This window comes from Furipterus horrens, unplaced genomic scaffold (genome assembly GCF_987537825.1).
Source record: "Furipterus horrens unplaced genomic scaffold, mFurHor1.1.pri manual_scaffold_13, whole genome shotgun sequence".
Classification (NCBI taxonomy): domain Eukaryota; kingdom Metazoa; phylum Chordata; class Mammalia; order Chiroptera; family Furipteridae; genus Furipterus; species Furipterus horrens.
The window spans coordinates 19,540,282-19,567,047 of NW_028327183.1; the positions used below are offsets into that span (position 1 = coordinate 19,540,282).

Genomic DNA, 26,766 nt, shown 5'->3' on the forward strand with positions numbered 1-26,766 from the left:
AAGGGAGGGAGATGGTACAGGAATTAAGAAGCATAGTAGGAGGGAGTGGAGTAGACTGGAAGATGTCGAGAAGAACTATATGCACAACCAATGGGCATGGACTAAGAGGGGGGACAACTGGAGGGAGGAGGGTCATTGGGTGGGGGGGAACAAAGAGAAAAGAAATTGGGACAACTATAACAGCATAATCAATAAAGCATATTTAAAATAATAAAAATAAAGACGCATAATTGGTAGGTACAAAATAGACAGGAGGAAGTTAAGAGTATCATAGGAAAGGGTGAAACCAAAGATCTTATATGCACGATCCATGGACATGAACTACGGGGGGTAACATTGCTGCGGCAAGCAAGGTACTGGGCAGAGGGGAGCAAAGGGGAAAAAATTGGGACTACTGTAACAACATAATAAATAAAATATACTTAAAAAAAAAAAAAGACTTCATTCAAGAAACTTAATTATAATTACCTGAATCCCAGGGGTGAATCAAGACTTTGTGGAGCTTGAGCATCATCTGTTCTGGGAAATCCTAATACCGACATGCCAAACTAGAAATATGAAAATTGCTAGTGCCTCTCCTAATACCTTGAAGGGGGCCCATGCAAGTGAAGAGCCTTGAAGCCTAAGTTCCATTCAATTCATGGTAAGTCTACCTCAAACTTGTCACAAACTTGTTTAATGCAGAGAAAAGTATTGTTTCAACATATAAAAACACCAGTAATACATTGTATAGATGATCAAATGACTCAACTTGAGCGGTGGCATCTTCCCTGGGCAAGTAGCCTTTGGAAAAAGATGCGATTTAGTTTGTATCTCATTACGGCAGATGTTTCCTGAAGCAAATTAGCCTTGTCCCTAACAAAGCTTTGGCCCCAAACAAAGGAGCCCAGCCCCCAGCACACACGAATGGCATTGTGACAAGCTTTTGAAAATAACTGTGCATTAGTTCTAGCAGTACAGCTCTGGACAAACCACAGGAGTATCTTTATTTCTAACACCTTTTCCTGTCATTTAAGATGAACCCAGAAACTCAAGAACAACAAGTTGGTGCCTCCTGGATGACAAATCTGTCCTGGCCCACCCCTCGTTTCCCACTTAGTCTCCCTCCTCTCCTGTTACCCTGCTGCAGAGATGCTGCGTGGGTCTCCCATGTTCTTCCCAACAACAGCCATCTTCCTCCTTCCAGTATCAAAGTTTCTTGGGGGTAAAGTCCCTGCCCAATTCTCCCTTGTACCCCAGCACTTAGGACAGTGCTGATACACAGTGGGCATGGCGCCCAGGAAACCTTTTTTCTTCCTGTGCTGCCTTCCTAACTATAGTGAAACTCAGCTTCTTATAAGAAACTCTCCGTGTTACACAATGCTGGGCAAAGCTGCTGAGTTTAGGGCATTGCACTGACACCACCGAGACCTCTGGGTGGGAGGGCCCCAGAAGCCTGCTGCTCTCTGATGCGCGGGCCAAAGGGAAACTGACCCTCAGCCTTCTTTCCCCAAGTTAGGGATCAGCAAACTAAATGGAAAAGGAAGGCTGCCACAGATGGGACACCTGCAGGAACTGTCAGTCCAGCTCCAGACACACCCTGAACACCCGCATCTAAGCTGAAATGAATTGTGGGAAGTTGGGTTTCCGAACCATAAGACAGTAAGACAGCCTTTTCAAAGGCAGGTGTAGACAACAGTCTTCACCAGGAGTCCAAAATCCTTTTCAGGCCACTGAACATACGCATTGTGGTTTGCTCATGTCCCAGAGAAATCACAGAATTTTTGAGCTGTGAGAGAATAAAACCCACACTTCTCACTGAGGAGAGGTCAGGAAAGAAATTGGAATTAGGCTACAGTGATGTATTTTCTTGATGACTACTTTTTCACAGCACACCTTCACATAAACAGCATATTTCCCCATACCTCACAGAGTCCCGTTGCCACAGACAAATCACTTCAGACTGACATACTTTCTCAAAAAGATAACATTCTGTGCGATTGAGGAGAGACGTGCCCTGTAGCAGGTTTTTAGGAAGACTTCCTGCTTTACCGTTTAAGAGACCCATGGTTGAGGAGAACTCTGAGCTAAGCTGAACCCTTTCAGTCCTATGTTCCATACATTTACGCAGTTAGACACTTTGCACGTGAGCAGGAATCGAAGCTAAACTCACAAGTGGAATTTCAAGGACCATTCACAAGTCAGAGCAGCAGCACCGCTGGGACAGCCATGACGCTACATTGAACGATATTTGCTTGCTGCCTTTTATCGCCCCCGCCAAAGGTCTGTGCTGGGGAAAGCGGGGCCTGCGTGTGAGTCAGACAAGTCCTTGGCCTCTTTGTACCTTTGTTTCCTCATTTGAGAAAAATGAATGGCTCCTAAGCCATACTCTTCAGAGTTCAAACTGGGCTTACACCCAGCCCACCAATCCCTGGATGATGTGTTCACACATAGCTTTTTACATGTATTTATCTTCTATTTCACTTACACCGTGTGTAAAAATTGCATTCCGTGCCAGGCCTTAAATGTTTCGGGGCTCAGTGACTCAATGGAATTGCCGCCAAGATTTCTTCAAAAGGAGACACAAGCAAAAGACAAAAAAGAAAAACAAAATTCAGATCATTTATCCTTTGGCAGTGATTCTTATTTATATATGAAAAAACAACCTCAATACTCCCTCTATACATTAAATAAATCTCACTGTGGGAGATATCTCATATGAGCTAGGCTTTTATGTGTACACATGCAAAACAGTAAGTGCTTGAAAAATACTTGCATTAAGTGGTCTTTATTTCTCTAGCACAGGGTTACACAACTTAAAAACTATTGACATTTTGAGCTAGATAATTCTTTGTCATGGGGGCTGTCCTGTGCACTGTAGGATGGTGAACAACTCCGGCCTCTGCCCACTACATGCCAGTAGCATATCTACAGTCCTGACAACTAAGAATGCCTTTGGGTATTGCCAAGTGCCGCCTGGTGCAAAACCACCCTGGCTGAGAATCACTGCTGTGGAATGCTTCATTCCGATCTGTGAGGTAATTCTCACACTAGTCTGGGCTAGAGACAAAAAGGACTGGCTACATAACTTTAGCAGCTTTCTACTCATACAATTTTAATCTTACTTCAAAAGAAATAACAAAGATTTACAATTAAGTTTTATAAAAATTCTAGACACATGAAGTTATAACTTACATATATTCAACGAAAGGGAGTGCTTCAAATGTGTTCTTTTGAATAAAATTTATGTTATTTCCAGATAAATCTCTAGAAAAAAGTAAAAGAGAAATATTGGCTGAATTAGCTATTAGATACCAAAATAGTAGAAATAATTGGTAGGGGTTGGAATGATAATATTGAATACATAGCTTTAGTCTAAGCTCTAAACCTTAGGAATTGGGATTTGAACCTTCCAGAGCCCGTAAACTTGCCCTCACTTCCCTGAACAATCTCACCCTCATGATCTTCATAAATAAAATATACAACTATAGATCTTGATAAATTCTGAAGATAATCTTTCCTGAGAGCAGAGTTGATGAGATGATATTTTGTGGCCTCATCAAATTTAAATTATGAGCTGAAAGCTTTTATCTTTATATATTATAAATTTCTGATATGAAAAAGAAATAGCCTCACACTTACACACTTTCCTGGCTTAGTTCTGTTTTTCTAGGCCAATTCAATACCAGAAGAAATAAAAGATCCCTTTTCACATAACTTAAAAGGAAGCTGCCACTTTTTAAAATTCAGAACTTTGAACTAATTCAGAATAATACTTCCTACTGTTTTGGCAGAAATTCATTTTTTATTTTACATTGCTTTAATAACCCATGAATTTAATTGCCTCGGTTGTACAGTGGTGGGAAAACAAAAAACCAAAGTGGTACTGGATTTTTATTTGAAAACACCCATTCTTGTCTATAGTTACTCTTATTTCCATTGATCCCAGCTGAGTCCCTCAGTGTTCACCTAGATGAGTATAACCGTCTTCTGACTGGTGTTTCCATCTCTGGTCTCTCCCTTTCTAATCCATCCTGCACACAGTCACCAGATCAACACTCTGGAAGTGGTTCTCCAATACCAGCCAGCATCACTTGAGAACTTACTGAAGATGCAAATTCCCAGCCCTACTCTGGACCAACTGAATCGGTAACTGTGGGTGTGGAGCTTGAGTTTTAACGGGCTCTTCAAGTGACTCTGTTGTAGGCGAAAGTTTGCCCTCCAGCACAGGTGTGATAACATGGTAGCCTGGCACGTTATCCTTGGCTTGGCCTTCAAAGCCCTAGAAGATCTGGCTCTAATCTCCTATTCTTCTGAGGTGTACTCTACAGGTACTCAAGGTATTTTTTCTGTATTTTGCCTTTCCTCACGCTCCTTTTGCAAGCTTCTTCCATCCACAATGTCTGTATGATGATCCCTAAGGGCCCTTCAAACAGCATTGCTCTAGTAACATCTTTTTTATTCCCTTTAGAATTATCTTACTAAATCATAAATGTACAACAGCTTCTTAACTCTACACACACACTTAAAATTTTTTTAAAGGAAAAAACGTTTTATGTCTTATTACACCATCATCCTGGCTAATAGCTTTTCAGAACTTTTGAGAAAAATCTTAGAAAAGGTTTCACATGTCACCTGAAACTTACAAATTTAACATGATCAAAGAAGGAATGCTTCTACACTCTTACAAAGACCACCAGAAATAAACAACAATTAGAAAGCTAAGAAACTGTCTCAAAGGCATTTTTTTACAATCCTTCCTCCACAGTAAGGTACTGTTATTAAATAATCCAATCCATTCACAAAATGGCTCTCTGCATCTGCTCTGGTGTCTTCTGCCATATCACTGCATACTTATGCATGACTGAGATAAGAGTTTCCTTAACGTTGTTATTTCGATACCCTGAAGCTGTTCTGTTACGTCTGGGTTCTCATCCTCTCCTATTTATACAGTGAAGCCCATGGCAAATAGGAAGAAGCTCAATATCGGCTTCTCCCTCCATAGCCCCCACTTCCTCCACTTCCTCCAGGACCATAGTTTCCTCCACCATATGGTCCACCCATGTTCCTGCTACCACCAAAATTTCCACTCTTCATTGGACCACAGTTAGAAGGTTGCTGGTTATAATTTCCAAAATCATTATAATTCCCACTTCCATTATTTCCTCCACATCCTCCGCCATACCCATTATAGCCATCCCCCAATCCACGACCACTTCCACAGCCGTCAGATCCTCCTCTAAAGTTACTTTCCGGTCCTGGTCCAAAATTTCCACTGCCACCGCAGGAGTCTCCAAAACCGAAGCTGCCTCCTCTTCCACTTCTGCAACTTTGAACCTCCTGCATTTCTTGTCTAGACAAAGCCTTTCTTACTTCTGCATTATGACCATTGATGGTATGGTATTTCTGCAACACAATCTTATCCACAGGATCATGGTCATCAAAAGTAATTACCTCAATGGTATCAATTTTTCCATATTCCTCAAAGTAATCTCTAAGATGATGCTCCTCAGTGTCTTCTTTAATACCACCAACAAACAACTTCTTCACAGTTACATGTGCCCCTGGCTTTCCAGATTCCTCTCTTGCAACAGCACGTTTTGGCTCAACCACTCTCCCATCAATTGAATGAGGTCTTACAGCCATGGTGGCATCAACCTCAGCCATGGATGAAAAAGTTACAAAACCAAATCCTCTTGATCTTTTGCTTGCAGGATCTCTCATTACCACACAGTCTGTAAGTTCCCCCCATTGCTCGTAGGAGTTCCTCAAACTTTCTTCTGTGGTTTCAAAGCTCAAGCCGCCAATAAAGAGTTTACAGAACAGTTCCTTTTCTCTCTTCATCGAGGACTCAGTCCCTTCAGCCCGATTTCCCGCAGCCGAGCGAGATGAGACAGCTCTCCGCGGTCGAACGCGAGCCGGACTCGTCCTGACGCTGTAGTGAGAACCGCCGCCGCGGGAGAAACAACAACGCTGAAGGAGCCTCCACACGGCAAGCCGGCGCTGCTGCTACTCTCTAAGTAACATCCTTGCCGATCCAACTTGAAGTGTCTTTTCCCTCTGCTGTGTTCCAAAAGCAGTTTATACTTCTCATTGCCCATCTCCATTTCTTCTTTTTGATACAGTTATTTTTGCATCTTATTTCCTCTGAGCATAAACTCCTTGAAAGGATGGACGAGGCCTTGCTCACCTGCACTGTCTCCCATGTTTAAAACTGGCACGTGAGTATATGTAAACTCAAGTATTTATAAAATAAACAGATAGCTGGGGAGTAGAGGGAGAAAAATGACTGTTGTAAAGGAAATGTGGTTTTATTATTTTATGGCTCCCTCTGTGAGCCCTGCAGCGCTGTCTTCTGTTTAGTACCGGTGCATTGTGGTATGAGCTTGCATGTTCATTTTCCCTGTGAGATCATGAGTTACCAGAGGGTAGAAGCCATGTCTTACCCATATCTGTGCCTACAATACTAGTTGCAGTGCTTGGCATATTCTTTTTTGGCTTGTTTGTTGATTGGCCTTTTTTAATGAATGGGAATACTTAGGCTAGCATGGAATAATTAGCTTACAAAGTATTTCACAGCAGAAGGGATGAATGACCTAATCTATTGAGCAGTTAGTTACCTCATTTGTTGCCCTGAGGTTTGAAAAATTTCATAATTCAAAGGGCTATTTCTAGTGTCTCATGAGGCTCTTTCTACCCACTTTCCTTAAGCCTTCTACATTTGCAAAAATAATCTATTTGCTAAAGAGCATCATTAATTAGCTTTAAAAAAATAATGACATACACATCTCTGAATGCCATGGACAAAGGATACGAATTGAGTTCTTCTAGCAAAGAACATCTCCTTATCTCTAAGTGGAATCACTAGGCAAGCATTTCTTCCTTGGCAAGAAGGCTGGAGAGATCTTTATTTTGTAATTAGTGAAGGTAGGGGCATTTCTGATATGCTTATTTAGTGTAGACATTTCTAAGTATACCACTTAACCATCATTTTAAACACGGAAATCCTGAACACCAAGTCTGCTCTCTTGGTAACTTAACATGTTCATAACAATACTGTTTACATAATTCATCTGCTTAGTTAAACATTTGATATGTAAATGTTAATCTAATTTAGATTAAATTATTGAAAAATTCTGCGTTAATGGCATTCAAATTAATGTAAGTGTTCTATAGTTTCTTGTCCTTTAGAAGACAATTTCAGGTTAACCTCAGTTCCTCTCATTTTACTAAATTAACATTTTAAAACCTTTTCTGTAAAGGCAGACAGTAAATATTTTAGGCTTTGCAGGCCACAGTCAGTCTGTCTTGCATATTCTTGTTTGTTTCTTTCTTTTCTTTTTTTGTTTACAGCTCTTTAAAAGTGTAAGAAGTATTTTTAACTTATGGGCTGTATGGAAACATACCATAGGCTCTATTTGATCCACGGGCCCTAAATTAAATGTAAATACAGGCAGATGATATATGAACACTTATATGACCAGGTTCATATGGGTGTGTATCACTACTCAGACATTATTACCACTTTTCCTCTATAACTGGAGACAATTTCCTACCTATGTCTTGTCTCTATGATTAAAAAATTGAAAATGCATTGAAGATAATAAATGCTCAAGATAGGCTGGAAGCCCTATCCACACTTACAGAATTTGTAGCATTTTATTGGTGAGAGAAATTATAGAGATTATCTAATTTGAACCCCTTATGTATTTTATAGATAATATAACTAAAAAATTATAAATAAATACGATTAACTTACAAATACTTGAGGAATGAAAGACCTTCAAACGAATCTCTAGGCAATTCTTTTAAGTTATTGTCACTGAGGATTCTGAAAAATAAAAAGGTTATTTCTGGATCAAAATGCAAAATAACTACAATTATTTACTACACAGAAATATATATGGAGAAACCTGGACAGAAAACAGAAACAAACATAAGAGTTTATAGCCAATGATACAGAGTTCACGGAGGAAGCACAAGAGGACTTCAGGATAGCATCATTAATATCTTCAGAGAGCTGTAAGCAGCTAGCACATCCACTGAAAAGAATGAACTCAGCCTTATGCAAATGAAGTGTTGTCATTCATAAAAATAATGCTCAGTATATGAGCAGCAGAAATGACAGTTGAATAAATTAGGAAACTGAGCGATCTGGCCAATGAATTCTCCATAATGAAAAAGGATGGGAACGGGAATGATCCACAGACAGGTCTGACACCTGGTCTGCCCAAGGAATGTTAAGGCCTTTGCTTTATCTCGTCTCTCAGTAATGACGAAGGACATGCTTGGGGTAGGGGTGGGCAGTGAGGGGAGTTTCACTCATTTCCTACATGTGAGGAGCAGAAAGGCACAGAGCCAGTGTCTCCAAGAACGGAGCGAGGGAGTGGTGGAGAGTCAGCACGGAAGCAGCTCTGCAAAACATCAATGTTAGTGTCTCTTGCAGGAGATTCCCCCCTCCATGCACATAACATTAGGTGGTGCCCCCTTCAGGAGCCTTGGGGATTGGAGAACGTGCTGTGTTGCCTTGTGAAACTATTTCCATCAAGTTCAGCATTTGAAACACTCTGCTTTCCCTCAATGCCTGTTGGCCACATATTTTTATTAACCGTATCTCGTTGCATGATTCTACCCCAAAGCTTAATTCTTTACTCATCGCATACGGAAAAATATTACGGCCCAGAAACTCAACCACTGAAATCAGGGACGGGTCTCAGTTATAAGGTAGTTCAGATGACACAGAATATAGTTACATTTTTTTTTTTAAAGAACATGAAAATAAAAACGCAAAGACTTTAATTCCCACAAACAAGTCTTGGAGTCCTAAGAAGACATCAAAGACCCTGGCCTCAACTTGAAATTCACCACATTGTAAGGCACAGCAGTGATGGTCAGAATGTGTACGCAGGGGGAATGGTCAGGGCTGATGCTCTGATTCATTGTTTTCTCACCTCCCTTAGGTAACACTTTCATATTTCCATAGAAATGGTCCAAAAAGAAAAAGAAAAAAAAAAAAAAACCCGCAATGTCCAACAATGTTTATAGTAAACCTTTTCATAAATATAAAACTTTGGAAAAAATTATACCTCCCCAAATCATCACTTAAAACTGTATGCATATTTTCAAATCACGTATTTGTTGCAGATGTCATTTGCGTCACTACTTAGAAGTTATAACAGTTATTAGATCTACCACTATAGCTCGTTTCTTAGTATGTTAAGAGAAGCAGATTTATTACTATGTCAATTAAAAAATATTTGAAAACTTCTTTTAGTAAGTTTTCCTTTATTTTCTTATATATTTTTTAAAATTTATTTTTTATTGTTTTTCTATTTCATTTAAAAACATAGTCCCCAAGAACAGAGGCTTCTGCCGATCACCAAAGAGACTAATGGAAAAAAACAAAAAGGTGAAGAAATCCTGCTCTCGGGGGTCTGTTGACCCTAAGTTAGAGACCTCTCCCTCATAAGGTAGAACTCTCAAGTTGACTTAGAAATCTTCAACATTTACCAGATTCATGTTGTTGTGTATAAGATCCCAAATACATGTTATGAAAAATATTAATGTTTAATTTTCAACTTAAAAAATGTGTAATGTATATTTCTCATGGCTCAAAATTCCATAGGTATATAGTTAGACAATCCAAAAATTTTTTCCTACACCATCTTTCAGACTACCCCTTTCTCTCTACTTCTTAAAGAAAATTAATCTTATTTATTTCTTGTGCTAAATGACTTTCATTTTTCTTACAAGTTTGGAAAATAAAATTTCCAAGTCAGATCCTATCATGGAAAATATACACTATATATAGTTTCAAAGAAATTCATAAATTAAAAAAAGAACACCTGCCTGGTTCTAGCATTTTTCTGTACCAATGAGATATCTTAGAGGGTGCTCATAAACCCTATTTTTAGATTACTGTGGCTATTTTGTCTCTTATTATTAACTCAGAGGTCATTTATGACATCTATTCAAGTTGAACTAATAATACGACACACAAACTGTCATGAAAAATGCCAGTTAATTACTTTGAATGTAAATATTTTTTCCAAACTACTTGTGTACCTAAACTGACTTTTCTACAAATTGATTTTAAAAAGATAAAAGGAAAATAGGCAATAAAGGACAGGGCAAAGTCAGAGAAGAAATATAACTGTTCAATATTTAAAGATTTCTTACAATTGTTGTTCTATTACAATTGTCCCCATTTTCCCCCCACTGCTCTCCCCTGGCCTGCCCACCCCCAGCCCTCTCCCACAGTCAGTCCCCTCCCTGGTGTCCATGTCCATGGGTCATTTACACTAGTATCTTGACTAGACCCTCCCCTTTTTTCCCCTCTTTTCCCCCTCTTCCCTCTCCTCTGATCACTGTCAGCCTGTTCCCTGTTTCCATGTCTCTGGTTCTACTTTGCTCATTTGTTTGGTCATTAGATTCCAGTATGAAGTGAGATAATATAGTATTTTTCTTTCACCACCTGGCTTATTTCACTAAGCATAATACTCTCCAGTTAAATTTACAAGTAACCAGAAAAATTCAAATTCAGATGGGACCCCTTTTATTCACTCATTGCATCAGCCAAAAAATGGAGACTATCAGTGCTGGAAATGCATGCTGTCGTGGCCTACTGACTGGAGCATACGTTGGCACAACGTCTTTGAGGGCAGTTAAAATGTTATATCAGTATACTCTTCACCCCAACAATTCCTTTTCTAAATATCTATTCTGCAGAAAACCTGTCCATATTCACAAAATGCATGTATAAGAATGTTCGTTTCAGCACAATACATGCAACAGGAAAATGACATAACCTAAACACCCATCAATAGGGGGATTTTTAAACTGTAACACACCCATACTATAGAATATTATGCAGAAGTTTAAATGAGTTGGTTAACCATCAAGGAAACAAGTCTAAGACACAGCAAGAGGTGGAAGGACCAAGTTGTTACCATTTATGTAACAATAAAAAGAAAATCACACAACATGCCTATTGTGCTATCAGTATGTAGGCAAACGCCTGGGAAAGGTCTGCCAGGGTGTATAGTCAACAGCTCAGAACAGCCTCACCTTCAGGGTGGGGGACGAGGGCAGAAGCGAAGTTTTCACTGTACCTGTACTTCATTTTTATATACTGAGAATATAATCATGTATTACTTGTTATAGTGAAAAATAAGGTTAAATTGACTCATTTTAAAGAGGACCTGCCAATTTAATTTTTAAAATAAACATAGAATTGGAATCAATAGAGGTTGATTTGGGATACAGAGGTGAATATCTTTTCTCAGAGCTACTGATCTCAAAATTCAGGACCAAGAAGGATCTTACAACGCAGTCAGGTTGGTTTGTTGGTTTGTCTGTATTCATTTTTGGAGAGAATATACTCACAGTTTCTCAGTTGTATGGAAGGAGGTCCATGAATCCTTATCAAGGTGAGAAATATAGTTGCCTTTTAAATTTCTGCAAAGAAACACAGTTAATATCTTTAAATAAGCAGCAAAAGAATGAACAGAGTAAGTAAAACAATCATGGCAACCTGACAGGGATTAATCAAATGCAGAAAATACCAGCTTTCTAATTCCCACAGCTGTCAGCCTTCCCAGTCTGCACAAATTAATAAAGACGTAATGTAGGGCCCCTGGCACAAACCATGAGGCATCTCCTCAGAACCTGAACTTCTTATCTTGGTTAGGTAATGCCAGTTAATTACTTTGAATGCGTTTTCTCCAAAACCACTTGTGTCTAAAATGACTTCTTGTACAAACCAATGCAAAAATAATAATTCAACTGAAAAATGGCAAAAATTATCATTATCAGCAAATTAACATAAAGAAACCTTGTGCCAGGCCACAGCAAAACTTTGGGTCGGTGCCCTCTGTGGGAATCTTTCCAGGTGTTAGAAGGATAAGGGCAATTAGAAATGAGAAGGACTGATATGGAAAGATCTCACAGACATATGTGACAGGGAAAAGCACAAATCACTGAGCAAGGAGTAAGCTACTACCTCTTTGGGGGAAAATTGCAAAACAAAAGAACAGAGAAGAAAAAAAGAGAGAGGTTGGAAGACTAGACCACACGCCAAAATGGTAACAGGAGTGGTGGAAAGCGCTGCGTGGGATTTTCACATTTATCCTGTGTGTTTCTGTGACATTAACACCAACACCAGCAACGCAGGGGGGCTGCACCCATGAATTACAAGTGTTTAAGAGAAGCTGTGAAATTCCCGAGGTTCAGTCTCAACCACTAACTCCATGGGTGACTTTGAATCTTCACCTTTAGCTCTGTCCTCGTCCCTCAGCGACAACTTACCTGTCCAGTTTATATGCGCCTTTCCCAGGAAGGTGAGAGAAGTCCAACAGGTCCCTGTCTGTCCCTCTGCACAGTGGACACTTCCACCCAACCAGAACACTTCTGGTCGCTTTTGGCTCCCCAATAAAAAAATGCCCAGTCTGAGCTCATCTCCTTCAAACTGGTTCTCCTCTCCAGCTGCTCTTTGTCCACCTCGTGCACCACTGTGGTCCTCCTCATCACCCAGGACAGAAACTTTACAGAGTCGTATTTGATTTTTATCTTTCCTGTACACCCCATTGCCCCACTCCAGCCAGTTACTACAGCCTGTCAGCTTTTCCTTTACACTGTTCCCAGGGTGTTCTTTCTCCTCCTATCACAATCACTCTTCTCGCTTTCCTGCTAGATTTTGCTCAAGTATTCTATTGGTCTCCCTGAATCAAGCTTTCCTCTTGAGATCGCTCTACATATGGAATCAAAATTAATCCTGTCTCTCTCACTTGAAAACATTCAGGGGCTCTCCCCAGTCTCAGTGCAACTTCCAAACTCCGAGAGCCAAAGTTTTTCATAATCATATTTTTCACCGCTTCCTAAACCAATTCTTGACAGCCCAGACTAGCCTAATGAGTCCTGATCATTCCTGCCGCCATGCCGTTGCCAAGACTGTACTCACTATGTTTCCTCTATGTAATAAACCACAGGCACCTTTAGGTTCCAGTTAAAGTTAGAGCTTAGCCATGCAGCCTTCCGACTTCCATAGCCCAGTGACTACAGACTCTGCTGAATTATAGCACCTTTGGTCTGTATCTTTTTCAGTACTCAATTATATATCATCTCCCTTTTTAGTCACATTCCCTTTCTTCCCACCTGTCATTGTCATGTTTCATAGACAATGTCATACCTCTGAGGCTCCCACAGTACTTAGCCCTGGTTGGACACAAAATGGGTGATATATTTAGAAAGCCAGGTGGCAAATATGAGTTATGGGTATAACTGCATATATGTTAGGCACTGATATAAGTACTTTACACATATGAACTCATTTAAATATCACAACAATCCTATGAAATGGTAACTATCATAACCTTTACTCCTTTACTTTGCAGATGACGAAATTGAGTCCAAAAACTAACATATGGCATAACTGCATTCAAACCCGGGCACTCTGGCTCTAGAATCCCTTCTTTTAACCACTTTGTTGTATCACCACCAATGAGATGCAGAGAGGGCCACGAAGCTGTAAAGAAGGTGGCACAAAAGTGGGAGGAGAGTAGAGGTTAAGGAATAAAGTGATGGGGTAAAGAAAAATCAGTAAGGAAAAATACGTAGGAGGGAACAATAGTAGAAGGAGAAGGAAGATAAGGAATAGATGACAGACAAAATATAAAAACAGAAAGTCAGTCAGTGTGGGTCTGAGGAGCTGAGGAAGGCCCAGGAAGACCAGGAGGAGAAGGCTGGCAGGTCAGGCAGGTTGCGGAGAACAAAGGAAGAAAGGCACTTCTTACAGGACGGTGAAGGCGTCGTTGTACGAGTTGGGGTCTGGCACGGGCACTCTGTGGAGCTTCTGCGTTGGGCTGAGACCAGAACAACAGAGCGTCTTGTTCCTGCAGGTACAGAGCTCACACACGTGTGTGATGGCATTCTGTTCGGGCATTGGAGGCCCGGCCGCAGACGACACTGGGTGGTGAGCTCTGGGAGACTGCTGGTCCGAAGAGTGATCTGTTAGCTCAGACCAGGTTAGCTGCTGAGGCTGAACAGTCTCTGGCTGTGAAAGTGTTGCCTCAGGGTGTTTCGCAGGAGCCGTGGCCTGCCGGAGAGGTGTTGGACGTTCAGCCTTTGCAGTGGCTTCTGGCTTTACCGTGAGCTGGGGCCGAACAGTCTCCGGATGTGGTAGCGTCGCCTCAGGGTGTTTCAGAGGAGCCGTGGCCTGCTGCAGGGGTGTCGGACGCTCAGCCTCCACAGTAGCGGCTGGTGTTACGGTGAGCTCCAGGTCCAAGTGTTGACCTGTTACCTCAGGCCGGGGTGGACGCTGAGGCCGAAGAGTCTCCGGATGTGGCAGTGTCTCCTCAGGGTGTTTCGGAAGAGCTGCAGTCTGCTGCGAGGCTGTAGCATCAACCTCCCAAATATACTGGGATGAAGATGGTTTCAGCATTTCAATGGGCTTTGGAGGGGTCTCCTCCTTGCTTGCTGGTTCAACCACCTCTGCAGATTTTGCTAGATAAGCTGAGATCGCCTTCACAATTGCCAATAATTTCATTTCTTTAGGGGGCTGTGGTGGTATCACACCTGGCAACACTGGATTCTCAGCTTCACCTGAGCCCGTAGGTGAGACTGTCACCTTAACATGTTTATTAGACTTCGGAGGCTGAACTGGAGACTTCTGCAGGCCCGTGGAAGGTTTGGCACCATCCCGTGGGTCAAGAGGCCATTGGAGCAGAGCTGAGCTCTCTTGCTCCGTCGTCGCTTCAGGAGGCTCTCCCTTCTCAGGGGCTTCTGGTTCCTGCGCTGGGATCTGCAGGGTTGGAGATGGTCGCATTTCCTCAGGGTACACAGAGTTGGGCATGACAGGGTCCAGATCCAACTTCCTATCAGGAATTGGAGCTGCCTGGACCAGCAGCCACAACAGCTGCCATGGGAAAATGACCCACGGGGCCCAGAGGTGCAGCCCGGACATGCTGGCAGAGGTCCGGGCTACACAACTAGCGGCCCAGGGGAGCCGGGGCACAGCAAGCGACCCGGGATGGGGGGTTGGGGGCACAGTGAGCGACCCGGCGGAGCCGGGGCACAGTGAGTGATATGGGGCTGTCGGGGAACGCTATACAAAACAGGGAAATGAAGCACAGCGATGAGACCCAGACAACTGAGGTGCGGGCACACGCAGTGAGTGGGAGCCTACAACTGGCCGCAGTGTCACAATTGGCAGCCGTGTCACAGCTGGCAGCTATGTCACAGCTGGCAGCCCTGTCATGCACGTGGCCCTTAGCAACAAAGCACCCCTCACCCACCTCAGGTTCCAACCCTTATTTAGGCAACTGTATTAGTCTCGGGTGAGAGTACTGCAGGATAGCGAGACTTTTTCCCAGAATCCCCGGGGACCAAGGGGTCCTTTTCCCTGCAGAGGGGACAGCTCCCTCCTGACGGGCCTCCTCTCCCCCCTCAGTGAGGCAGAACTGGGCTGCACACCTGGGTGGCCCCGGACTCCAGCAGCCCAGGGGCGGTGGGATGCGGGTGTTAAAGAAGGTGGGAAGTTGCGGGGGCAGGGGTGCCTGCTGCAGAGCTTCCCAAGGGAGCTGCAGGGCCTGGCAATCCAGGACATTCCCAAGTGCTGGTCAGGCTCCTGCAACCTGAACTCCTTAAAGCTGAAATCTGAGTGACATTCGTCCTCCCTTTGGCCACACGGCTCTCAGAGAAGTAGCTGACCTACAAACTAAACACGAGTGTGGGAGGCCGGGAGGGGGACACACTTTATAGTTCTAAAATGTTGTCATTTGCTGGGAATTCTCAGAATCCATGTCTGATTCTTCACTGGCCACTCTGTTAGGTGGGGGCTACCACTGAGGCAGGGATGACTCCAAAGTTTCTGCAGATGGGGTCTGAGAGTGAGCAATTCACTCTGGGAAATAGGGTCTGAAACCCAGGAAACAATCCTTTACAATGGTTGGGAAACAGTGCCCCTCCCACGTGGCTCAGCACAGCCATTAATCTAGAAAAGCAATGACGGCCCTTTCAGAGGTCTGCCCTGTGCGCACACGTGGAGAAGACTCTCAGGTGTGAGAGCTGGCACATTAAACCGTTTTCTTCAGACACTGTAACTAGCACCCAATTTGCTTCCCTCACAGCCCTTTTTATATTCTATTTTATAAATTACTGTCTGGCACAACCTCTGGCCCATAAACTCCAAGAGAGAAGAGGCTGCATCTTATTCCCAGTGTCTAGCACACAGTACTGGTTTCTAAATCAAACTGATTCCAGGATTGGCCTCATGCAGCGATGACTCTCTTGCTAGAATTAGGTTTCTGAAAATTTAGCGTCAGTATGGAATCCCTTCCTCACATAATTCAAAGGAAGACAGGCTTCTTCAAGCCCAGGACAACACCAGAGCTTTTGTTTCTGTAGCCATCAGAGGTTCCAAATTCAAAATTCCACAGAAGTATTCTCAGCAGGCTCACACAAGTGAAATGCAACAACTATTCTATTTCAACTATGAGTTAATTTTTCTTTAATTAGCGAATGCTTGATATCAAGGTGCTGTCAGTACTTTACTAAATACCTATTCTAAATAGGTTTCTAGACCAGCCTTCTTAAGGTACTGGCAACGTATGTCATAAAACCTATAGGCTGAAATAACTTTGAATTTTAACAAGAAAAATAAATAAAAGCCTTAGTCAGCCAAGTACCTCTAGCTTATGCAAAGCAAGATGATTTTGATTTTGTATTAACAAGTTGGCAGCCATACATACAGTAATGTCATCGGAGTACTTTACATACACATTTAAATTTTTCTCCAAAAAAGGAAAACACTTCATCTCCAGTTAATAAGCCTTTTTAAATCTATAATTTTAGAAAATTAAGCTAGTAACATCAGTCAATGTCTCTGCACCATCAACAGCTATATTAGCTGCAAAGTACTCCATAGATGACTAGAGGAATGAGTTATTTCTTATACTAGGAATTTACTATGTTAGTACTTAAACCATCATTCTAGTCTACAGAATAAATATAAAGTACCAAGAAAGTATATTAGTCTTTTAGCCTTGACACTACGCAGGAATCCAACCCACCAATCACATTTGTTTATGTGCTTTTGGAGTATCTTAAACCAGCCCTAGAATATTTTACTTACAAAGTGTACACACATACACACATTTACCTGACAGCCTTCTTCCCAGCCTTTATTGTCTGGAAGTACACGTTACAAAAAAACAAAAATGAAAAACTAATGAAATGCTGTTTAGCCTAGACAACTCACTCTCATGCACTGTGTCTCACAAAGGTAGACATCCAACAAGTTAACACCACATCCAATGAACAAAAATGCCTGGCAAGCAACATGAAATAGCAACTCAAAGCATACTAAGTCTGCTACTCAAAACATTCACAGGTCAAATTGCCTATAAAATCTAATTAGATAAAGTCTTAGTTTCCCAAATCCAAAATATTTAGAATTGTGGCACTCACAGAAGAATGGTCAAAACTTCATCTATTACAAGTTATCACCTACTAACAATCATTTATCCAACCAGTCTTTGATGAGCACCTGCTACTGCTACACGCAAAACATTTTGCTAAAAATGTAGGGGACATAAATTAACATAAGGATGTAGAACCCTTAATTTCATATAAAGATAGGACAAGGTATATACAAGGTAGACTGAATGTCGTTAAGAAAAATAAAATGTCATGTGTGCTTTTTAAAGTAAACCCAACCACAAATTGTAATCTCAGTATATGCACAGCTAACAGTCCTAAATATTATTTGCTAGGCCTTCAAAGGGAAGTGAATGTTAGCTTCACACTCATGATCTCATCTAACCCTAATTACTTGCCAAAAGAAATAATACTATTGCGTTGGGTGGTCAGGTTTCAACATATGAATTTGAGGGAGAGGGACACAAACATTGGACCGTAACATTTCAATTTTGGACTTCTATACACCCAAACTGTGAGAGAATAAATTTCTGTTGTTTAAGCCAAGTTTATGGTATTTTGTTACAGCAGTTTGAGGAAACTAATAGACTCCAACTACCCCTCAGGAATGGTTTTGAACTCCAGTGATTAGTGCGTATGAGAAATCTTCTCTCATCTCTTGATAATAAAAAGTTAGCTCTCACGTCCGGCCAAGATGGAGGCATAGGTAGACACGCTTCACCTCCTTGCACAACCATAAGAAGGATCACAACTAACCTCAAAACAAAGAACAACCAGAACTGCCAGAAAATCAAACTGTATGGAAGTCTAACAACTAAGAATTTAAAGAGTAAATACTCATCCAGCTGGGTAGGAGCGGCAGAAATGGGGAGTTGGGGTGAGAGGACACTTCCTAAACTTGGGGAAGAAAATAGACTTACAGGTCCAGGAAGCACAGAGAGTTAAAAAAAAACTGGACCCAGGGAGAACAACACCAAGACACATTATAATCAAAAGTCAAAAGTTAAAGGTAAAGAGAGAATCTTAAAAGCAGCAAGAGAGAAGAAGAGAATTACGTAAAAAGGGGTCCCAATATGACTACGAGCTGATTTCTCAAAAGAAACTCTGCAGGCAAGAAGCGACTGGCAAGAAATATTCAAAGTAATGAAAAGCCAAAACCTACAACCACGATTACTCTATCCAGCGAAGCTGTCATTCAGAATAGAAGGGCAGAAAAAGTGCTTCCAGGACAAAGTAAAAATGAAGGAGTTCACCAGATCCAAACCTCTGTTATATGAATGTTAAAGGGACTTATTTAGGAGAAAGAGGATAAAAACTGTGAACATTAGAATGAAAACTGTATCACAACAACCAACAAGAGTAGCTAGGGATTTGAAACAAAGGCAGACTAAGTAGGCAATGAGAGTGGGAAAAGAACTATAGGTATGGGGAACATTTTGGGGGGATATCAGCAGGGAGGGGGAAGGGGGAAAAGGAGGGAGATGGTACAGGAATTAAGAAGCGTAGTAGCAGGGAGCAGAGCAGACAGGAAGATGCTGGGAAGAACTATATGCACAACCAATAGGCATGGACTAAGGTGGGGGACAACTGGAGGGAGGGGGTCACTGGGTGGAGGGGAGCAAAGGGAAAAGAAACTGGGACAACTGTAACAGCATAATCAATAAAGCATATTTCAAAAAAGAGAGCGAGAGCTCAGGGTGGGGCTTCCAGGAGATTCATACTCTTAGCAGCTTTTGGTCACCCCTCATTTGGTCTCCAGACCTACACTCTCGAGGTCCAGGAACAAGCCAATGGAGCCAGGGACTGACGGTGTGGTGGGGGACCCATGAACAATTCGTCTGTCTTCTTCTCTGCTTTTGGTGAGAGAGGTGAAGAGGGGTTTGGCCCCTTTCAAACTGAGCTTTCGTGATTGTAGTGCAGTGACTGGGTTGGAAGGCACCAACTCCTAATCGTTGAGGAAAGAGGTAATCAGCCTTTTGTGCTAAAGGGCGCACAGAAGAAACAATCGGGTTGTGGGGCACTCCCTCAACCCCACAAAGGCAGTGCAAGTGCCAAGGCCAGTGCCCTGTGGAAGCCATGAGTCTGTCAGTTCTCAAAGGTATTAATAAGTCAGACAAGGAAACACCTGACCCCAGGGCACAATACAGGCAGGCTGAGAGGGCGGGACAGATGGGCAGACTGAGCCTGGCCCAGCACCTCTGGGTTAGCTGGCTGCTTTGGGGTAGCTCTAGGCGTGACCTGGGAAAGCTTAGCAGGGACTCTGGGGCCAAGCCTTGGTAGGGAGAGCATGGTACTGCCACCCCTAGAAAACCAAGGTCCCCACCTTTCTCCCATCCTTGCAACCTTCATCCCCCAATTCCTCACATCAGGATTCACCTCTCCTGCTGCTGCCACAGCCTCGACTGCTATAAAGGTTGGGGTTTGAGGTTAAAACACATCAACAAAAATTAAAATACTTAGGTACATTTCTGCAAAATGTTACATACATGATGTATATTAGAAAAGCTACAAACTCTAACTGTAAAAATCAGAAAATAACTAAATAAATGGAGAAACAGTCCCTGTTCATAATAGGTATATTCAGTACAGTTTAGACACCATTTATTTCCAATGTGATCTATTTATTCAGTGCAGTCTCGATCGAAATCCAAGTAAGTCATATTGTGATATCAACAAACTCATCTGAAGAGGCAAAGAACCAGAATAGTCAACACTATACTGAATGAGAAGAACAAAGACTTACTAAAAACTACATTAATAAAGATGGTGTGGTAGCCCTAAAAACCAGATAATTAGATCGATTAGACAGAATGGAGAACCCGAAAATCAATCCACATAAATATAGTCAGCTGATCTTTGTCAAAGGGGTAAAGGAAATACAATGCAGAAAAGATCTTTTTGACAACTGGTGCCAGAATAACAGGGAATTAACATTAAAAAACAGATCTAAGGACTTTCGGCCCAGATGGAAGCCTAGACAGACACGCTGCATCTCCCTCCACAAGTAAGAAGAAATACAACTACCTCAAAACTTAAGACAGCCAGAAGTTCCAGAAAACTGAGCTGCATGGAAGTCCAACAAACAAAGATATAAAGAAGAAATACTCATCCAGACAGGTAGGATGGGCGGAGCCGTGGTGGAGAGGATGCGGTATGGTGGCAGCAGTAGGGACAGCAGTGGCAGGCTGGTGGAAAGTGCAGTCACACCTTTTATAAAGTTGAGAGGGACACCGGGGGAGCACTCCCAGCACCAGACCAGACCACACAGCTCACAGTTCCAGCGGCAGGGAAAATAAAGCCTCATCACTTCTGCCAGTGCAAATCAGTGGGGCTTGGGGCAGAGGAAGAAACAGCCAGTCTCTTAGTAGAATCTGCTTGTTTAAAGGGCCCCCATGTTCCTAGAACTTTCGCAGACCCACCCACTCCAGGAATGACAAATAGGGCAACAGTTAGAGAGGCACCAGCCCCACATGGAAGTGGGAGACATGTCTAGAAAAGGAGCGAATGCTGAGTAATCAGCATTCTACCCTCTCAGACCCCTTCCCCACTTATAGCGCCACAGCGTGGTGAAACGGATCAGTCATACCGATGAATATCTAAGGCTCTGCCCCTTACAATGTAACAGGTGGAACAGCTCTACCTAAGACACAGAAGCAAACAAACACAGGTGCCTGTAAGATGAGGAGACAGAGAAGTATGCTTCAAAAGTGGGGACGGATCAAGGTTCCAGTGAGAGAACTAAGCGACAAGGAGATACCCAACTTCACAGACGAGGAGATAGCCAACCTAACAGATGCAGAATTCAAAACACTACTGATAAAGATGCTTACAGGCTTGACAGATAAGCTTGAGTACAGCAAACACATAAGGGAAGAAGTGAAGGCTATGCTAAATGAAAACAAAGGAAAATCCACACAAAACCTATGGGGAAGGGAAGGAAACCAGGGTTCACATCAATGATTTGGAACATAAGGAAGAAAAAAAAGAGTCAACCAGTACAGAATGAGGAAACAAGAATTGATAAAAGTGAGGAGAGGCTTAGGAACCTCTGGGACAACTTTAAACGTGCCAACATCTGAATCATAGGGATGCTAGGAGGAGAAGAGGAAGAGCAAGAAATTGAAAGCTTATGTGAAAAAAAAATGAAGGAAAACTCCCCAAATTTAGACATACAAGTCCAGGAAGCACACAGAGTCCCAAACAAGCTGGACCCAAAAAGGACTACACCAAGACAGATCATGATTAAAATGTCAAAGTTTCAAGATAAAGAGAGAATCTTAAAAGCAGCAAGAGAAAAGCAGAGAGTTACCTACAAATGGTTGACTATAAGACTATCAGCTGATTTCTCAAAAGAAACTTTGCAGGCAAGAATGGACTCTCAAGGAGTACTCAATGTGATGAAAAGCAAGGACCTATAACCAAGATTACTCTATCCAGCATAGCTATCATTTAGAATGGAAGGGCAGATGAAGTGTTTCCAGAAAAGGTAAAGCGAAAAGAGATCATCATCACCAAGCCATTATTATAGGAAATGTTAAAGGGACTTATTTAAGAAAAAGAAGGTCAAAAATATGAACATTGAAATGACAAGAAACTCACAACTATCAACAACTGAATCTAAAAAACAAAAGCAAAATCCACCTAAGCAAACTAGAATAGGAACAGAATATGGGGATCATTTGGAGGGTTATAAGCTGGGAGGCGAAGAGGCAGAGATGTGGAAATGGTGCAGGGATTAAGAAGCATAATTGGTTGGTACAAAATAGACAGTGGGAACTTAAGACTAACAGAGGAAATGGTGAAGCCAAAGAACTTATATGCACAACCCATGGACATGAACTAAGGGGGGTGAGATTGCTGGAGGAAAGAGGGGTTCTGGGTGGAGCGGAGCAAAGGAGAAAACAATTGGGACTACTGTAACAGCATAATCAATAAACTATACTTAAAAAATAAAAAGGTTTAAAAATACGATGAGATGTCATCTCATACCCACCAGGTGGGCTATTACCAAAAGCCATAAATGACATGTGTTGGCGACAGTGTGGAGAGGTAGGAATGCTCGTGCACTGTTGGTGGGAAAGTAAAATGGTGCAGTTGCTTTGGAAAACAGTACAGTGGTTTTTTAAAACTTATACATATAATTACCATATAACCCAGCAATTCTACTTCTGGATATATACTCAGAATAACTGACAGCAGGGTCTCAAATAGATAGTTGTACACCGTGTTCACAGATTTATTCACAGAAAAAAAAAAAAGATTTATTCACAGAGCTGAAATGGGAATGCAACACTAGTGTCAGTCAATGGACCAATGGATAAGCAAAATGCGGTTATATCCACACAACAGCTATTCCTCAGCCTTTACAAAGGCAAACTCTGTAATACGCTACAGCATGGATAACCCTCCATAATGCTATGCTAGGGGAAGTAACCAGGCACAAGAAAACAAGTATTTTATGATTTCAGTTATACAAGGCACTAAAGTTACTCAAAATCCTCGACACACAAGGTGTAATAGTGGATGCCAGGGGCTGGGGAAGGGGGAAATGGGGATTTATGTTTGTTTGTTTGTTTCATAGGTAGTGTTTCAGTTTTACAAGGTAGAAGAGTTACAGGGATGGAAGGTGGCGATCGTTGCACAACAATGTGAATGTATGTAATATCATCCAACTGTACCTAAAAGTGGTTAAAATACTAAATTTACATTCTGTGTATTTTACCAGAATCATTTTTTTAAATCTATGTCTCTTTGTGTAAATGCCAATGATACACTTCAATACAGAATGAAGACAGTCCTAAGTGCACCACCTGGACCTCTTGGAGGGGAGAGTAATTGATTTCCCAAATAACGATTGCCTGGTCTCCGTTCTGTGACTTAGAGCTCTCACGTGTTCTGAGAGGGCTGATTGCTGCCCTCACCAGAAGCTTGTACATGGGAGGAAGTTTTTCAAGTGAGACATTGTTTGTACCCCTTAAAATTAATCCCTTTGCCTCAACTGGCTATTAACACCATGGGTAAGTCTCCTCCTACCTCCTCTTCTGCCATAGACTACATGCTTTAACATTAGGGGCTGACTCAGTTTAATATGTTCAGAAAAGATAAGTTTCTTAAACACAAGGAGAGCTTCAGTGGCCACACAGGGCATCTGACATGGGAAATCCATGCCACTGCGCATCTAAGATGTTTCCCTCATCATCATCCTTGTCCTCATTGGTCCTTTATGTACACCTTAGGTCTTCAGCCCTCCTGAATCTTTGATCTGTCTGCACCTCCACACTCCTACCTCCTCCATCTCCTCAACCAGAGTTCCCACCCCTGCCAGACCTTTCCCTTCTTAGCTGGACCCCTCAGCTACTGAGAATCACTGAAAAATTGGGTCTTCTCCACCACTGTGGCCTCTTGAGGGGCTCAGGGACCCCAAGACCAACTTCTTAAGGCTTAAAAAGGTGGTTGGAAACAGGAAATGAACCCGCAAACCATACACACTTGATGTGTATCACATTCAGGACTTCCCCTGTTGAGCCTGGATGTTCTCAAAAGCTGCAAGGTTCTTGGTCCCAATTTTTTCTCTTAAAAAGTTCTGTTTAATTCTATTAAAAAGCACATTAACATTACATTTACCACCATGAATTAATAGCCCATGTACAATTCAGTCTCGTCGTCGTCGTCGTCGTCGGCAGCCGTCCGTCTCGAGAGACGATGGTGTAGCTTCTTAAGAGTCTATCTGCACCGCCGAGAATGGTTGTGCAGTCCGACTCGGGAGTGACACGGTATCTGTCTCCTCCCGTGTTGAATCGACATCTTGCGATGACGCTGGAGTGTCCTCTCCAGTGAAGCTGAAGCTACAGAGCCTGGGCAGGGTGATATGGAGGGTCTGCTGTTGCCCATGCAGCAGACCCCCCCTCTCTTCGCAGCTGAAGGGTCCAAGGGAAAGACGGAGTCAATACAGCTTGGCTTCAGGTGCGCCGCAGGAGTTGCCGGTGTTGACTACGACGTCAAACCGCCTTAGGGACTCCGGCTCCGGGTTTTCTGTCGGGGTTTACTCCCTTAGCCTTTCCCCTGAAGAGGTATGCCGCAAGGCAGCGGAGGTTTTTTGGAGTCAGAGTTTTCCTTCTCTGATGTGCCCTGACTGGAAGATCGAACCAGCGACACTTAGCTCGCAGGCCGACGCTCAATCCACTGAGCCAAAACCAGCCAGGACAAAACATTGACCAGCTCTTGTACATGCCCCAAACCCACAACTAAGGCATGTACCCTGACTGGGAATCGAACCATCAACCTTTCGCTTTGTAGGACTACACCCAACCAACTGAGCCACACAGGTACAATTCAGTAGTGGTATATATATTCTCATTGTTGTAAAACAGACCTCTGCCACTTTTTCACCAGTAAAACTGAAAGTCTGTACCCATTGAAAAACAACACCTATTTCATCCTCTCCCAAGTACCTGCAATAACGAAATTCTTTTCTTTCTGTACATTTGAATACTTGAGATGCCTCATATAAGTGAAACATACTATTTCTGTCTTCTGGCGACTGGCTTGTTTCACTTAGCATAAAATCCAGATTTACCTTTTTTCCTAAGGCTAAATCATATTCTCTTTTATATGTATACACTGCATTTTCTTTTTCCATTCCATGCTCTATGGACAATTGAGTGGATTCCACCCCTCAGCTATTGTGAATAATGCTGCAATGAAGATGGATGTGCAAAGATCTCTTCAAGAACCTGCTTTCCATCCCTTTGGATATAAGAGAAATGAGACTGCTAGACCACATGAGGTCTGTGTCTTATTTCTAGAGCAACCTCCAAACTGTTATCTACAGTAGCTGCACCATTTTGCATTTCTACAAAGAGGGGGCCAGGTTCCAATTGTTCCACATCATGCCAACGTAAGTTACTTTCTGTGTTTCTCATAGTGATCATCCTAATGGGTGTGAGGGAAAATTTCCTGGTTGTTTGGACTGATTTCTCTAGCGAGTGATGAAGTTGGTCAGTTTTTCATGACCTTGTAGGCCATTTGGATGTCTTCTCTGGAGAAATGTTTATTCAAGAGTTTTGATCATTTTTGATCAGGTAATTTTGGATTTTTTGTTGTTAAATTGTAGGCTTTCTTTATATACCCTAGGTGTTAACCACTTAATAGATATGTGTGATTTTCAAATACTTTCTCTTATTCTGTAGATTCCTTTCTTACTCACTTGATTGTTTCTTTGGTGGCCAATACTTCTTAAGCTTGATGTAGTCCCATTTTCTATTTTCCTTTGTTCACTGAGCTTTTGGTATTATAGCCAACACATCATGCCAAATCCAACATCAGGAAGCTTTTCTCCTGCGTTTTCTCCTGTGAGTGTTATAGTTTCAGGTCTTACATTTATATCTTTAATTCATCTTGAGTTAATTTTTGGATGTGATATAAGATTCTCTTACGTGTGAATATCCAGTTTTCCCAACACCTTATATTGAAGTCTCTCTTTTTCTTCCATTGAGTGGTCTTGGCAGCCTTGATGAAAGTCATTTGACCATATACAGGATGGTTTACTCATAGGCTCTCTCTTTGGTTCCATTGGTTTATATGTCTGTCTTTATGCCAATGCCATTACTTTAGCTTTGTAATGTGTTTTCAAATGAGAAAATGCCAGCCTCTAACTTTGCTTTTTTGGAAGATTGTTTTGGATCCTCAAGGAATTTTGAGATATCATATGAATTGAGATGATATTTTATATTTCTCCTAAAAAGTGCCATTGGAATAATAATATATTACATTGAACCTATAAATTACTTTGGGTAGTATGGACAGTTTAACAATATTAACCTTGCAATTTACGGATCTGTTGCTAATGAGGAAGGATTTTCAAAGAAGCAGTTGCTCCAGTTCCTTTCCCCATGGTCTCTTTGTACTCAGCCCTTTGTGGGAGTTCGTGCAACTGCCCGCCCCACGCAGGGACTCCCGAGGTGAGGACCGGACAACACGGGGTTGGAAGGCTTCAGATCCAGGGACTGTGTGAGGAGGCTAAGCAAGCTGCACTTCTTCCCTGCTCCTTCCATCGTTTTTCACTCCGGTTTAACCACCTGTTAACTCCATGGGTGACTCTATTCTGTAGCCCATCCTCTTTTCTTCTGCCAACTCAAGCTCAACCGGAAAACATTTTGCCGGGAAATATAGGACCTTATTCAATAGAAAGAGTCTGGGGGATGGAAGGAGATGTGCTTGGGGCAACGGGAACATGATGCAGTGTGCAGATGCTTTATTAAGTTGTACACTTATAACCTGTATGGTTTGGTGGACCAATGTAACCCCAATAAATTTAAACAAACAAACCAACAAATAAACACAAATTTCTGGTGT

The 26,766-nt window shown here is 42.1% G+C and overlaps 1 protein-coding gene and 1 pseudogene across 1 annotated transcript in view; both read right to left on the minus strand.

Moving 5' to 3' along the window:
- LOC149994203 (leucine-rich repeat-containing protein 37B-like) overlaps positions 1–14,938 on the minus strand; it is a 39,095-nt gene extending 24,157 nt beyond the window's left edge. The window contains exons 1-5 of the mRNA XM_090260864.1: positions 13,770–14,938; positions 11,365–11,436; positions 7,739–7,810; positions 3,175–3,246; positions 2,468–2,548 (exon numbers count right to left, since the gene is read on the minus strand). Coding sequence (XP_090116990.1) covers positions 2,468–2,548; positions 3,175–3,246; positions 7,739–7,810; positions 11,365–11,436; positions 13,770–14,938 — 1,466 coding nt within the window. The remainder of the gene's footprint in view (positions 1–2,467; positions 2,549–3,174; positions 3,247–7,738; positions 7,811–11,364; positions 11,437–13,769) is intronic.
- Positions 4,686–5,838, minus strand: LOC149994204 (heterogeneous nuclear ribonucleoproteins A2/B1 pseudogene; annotated as a pseudogene).
- Positions 14,939–26,766: the final 11,828 nt, after the last annotated feature.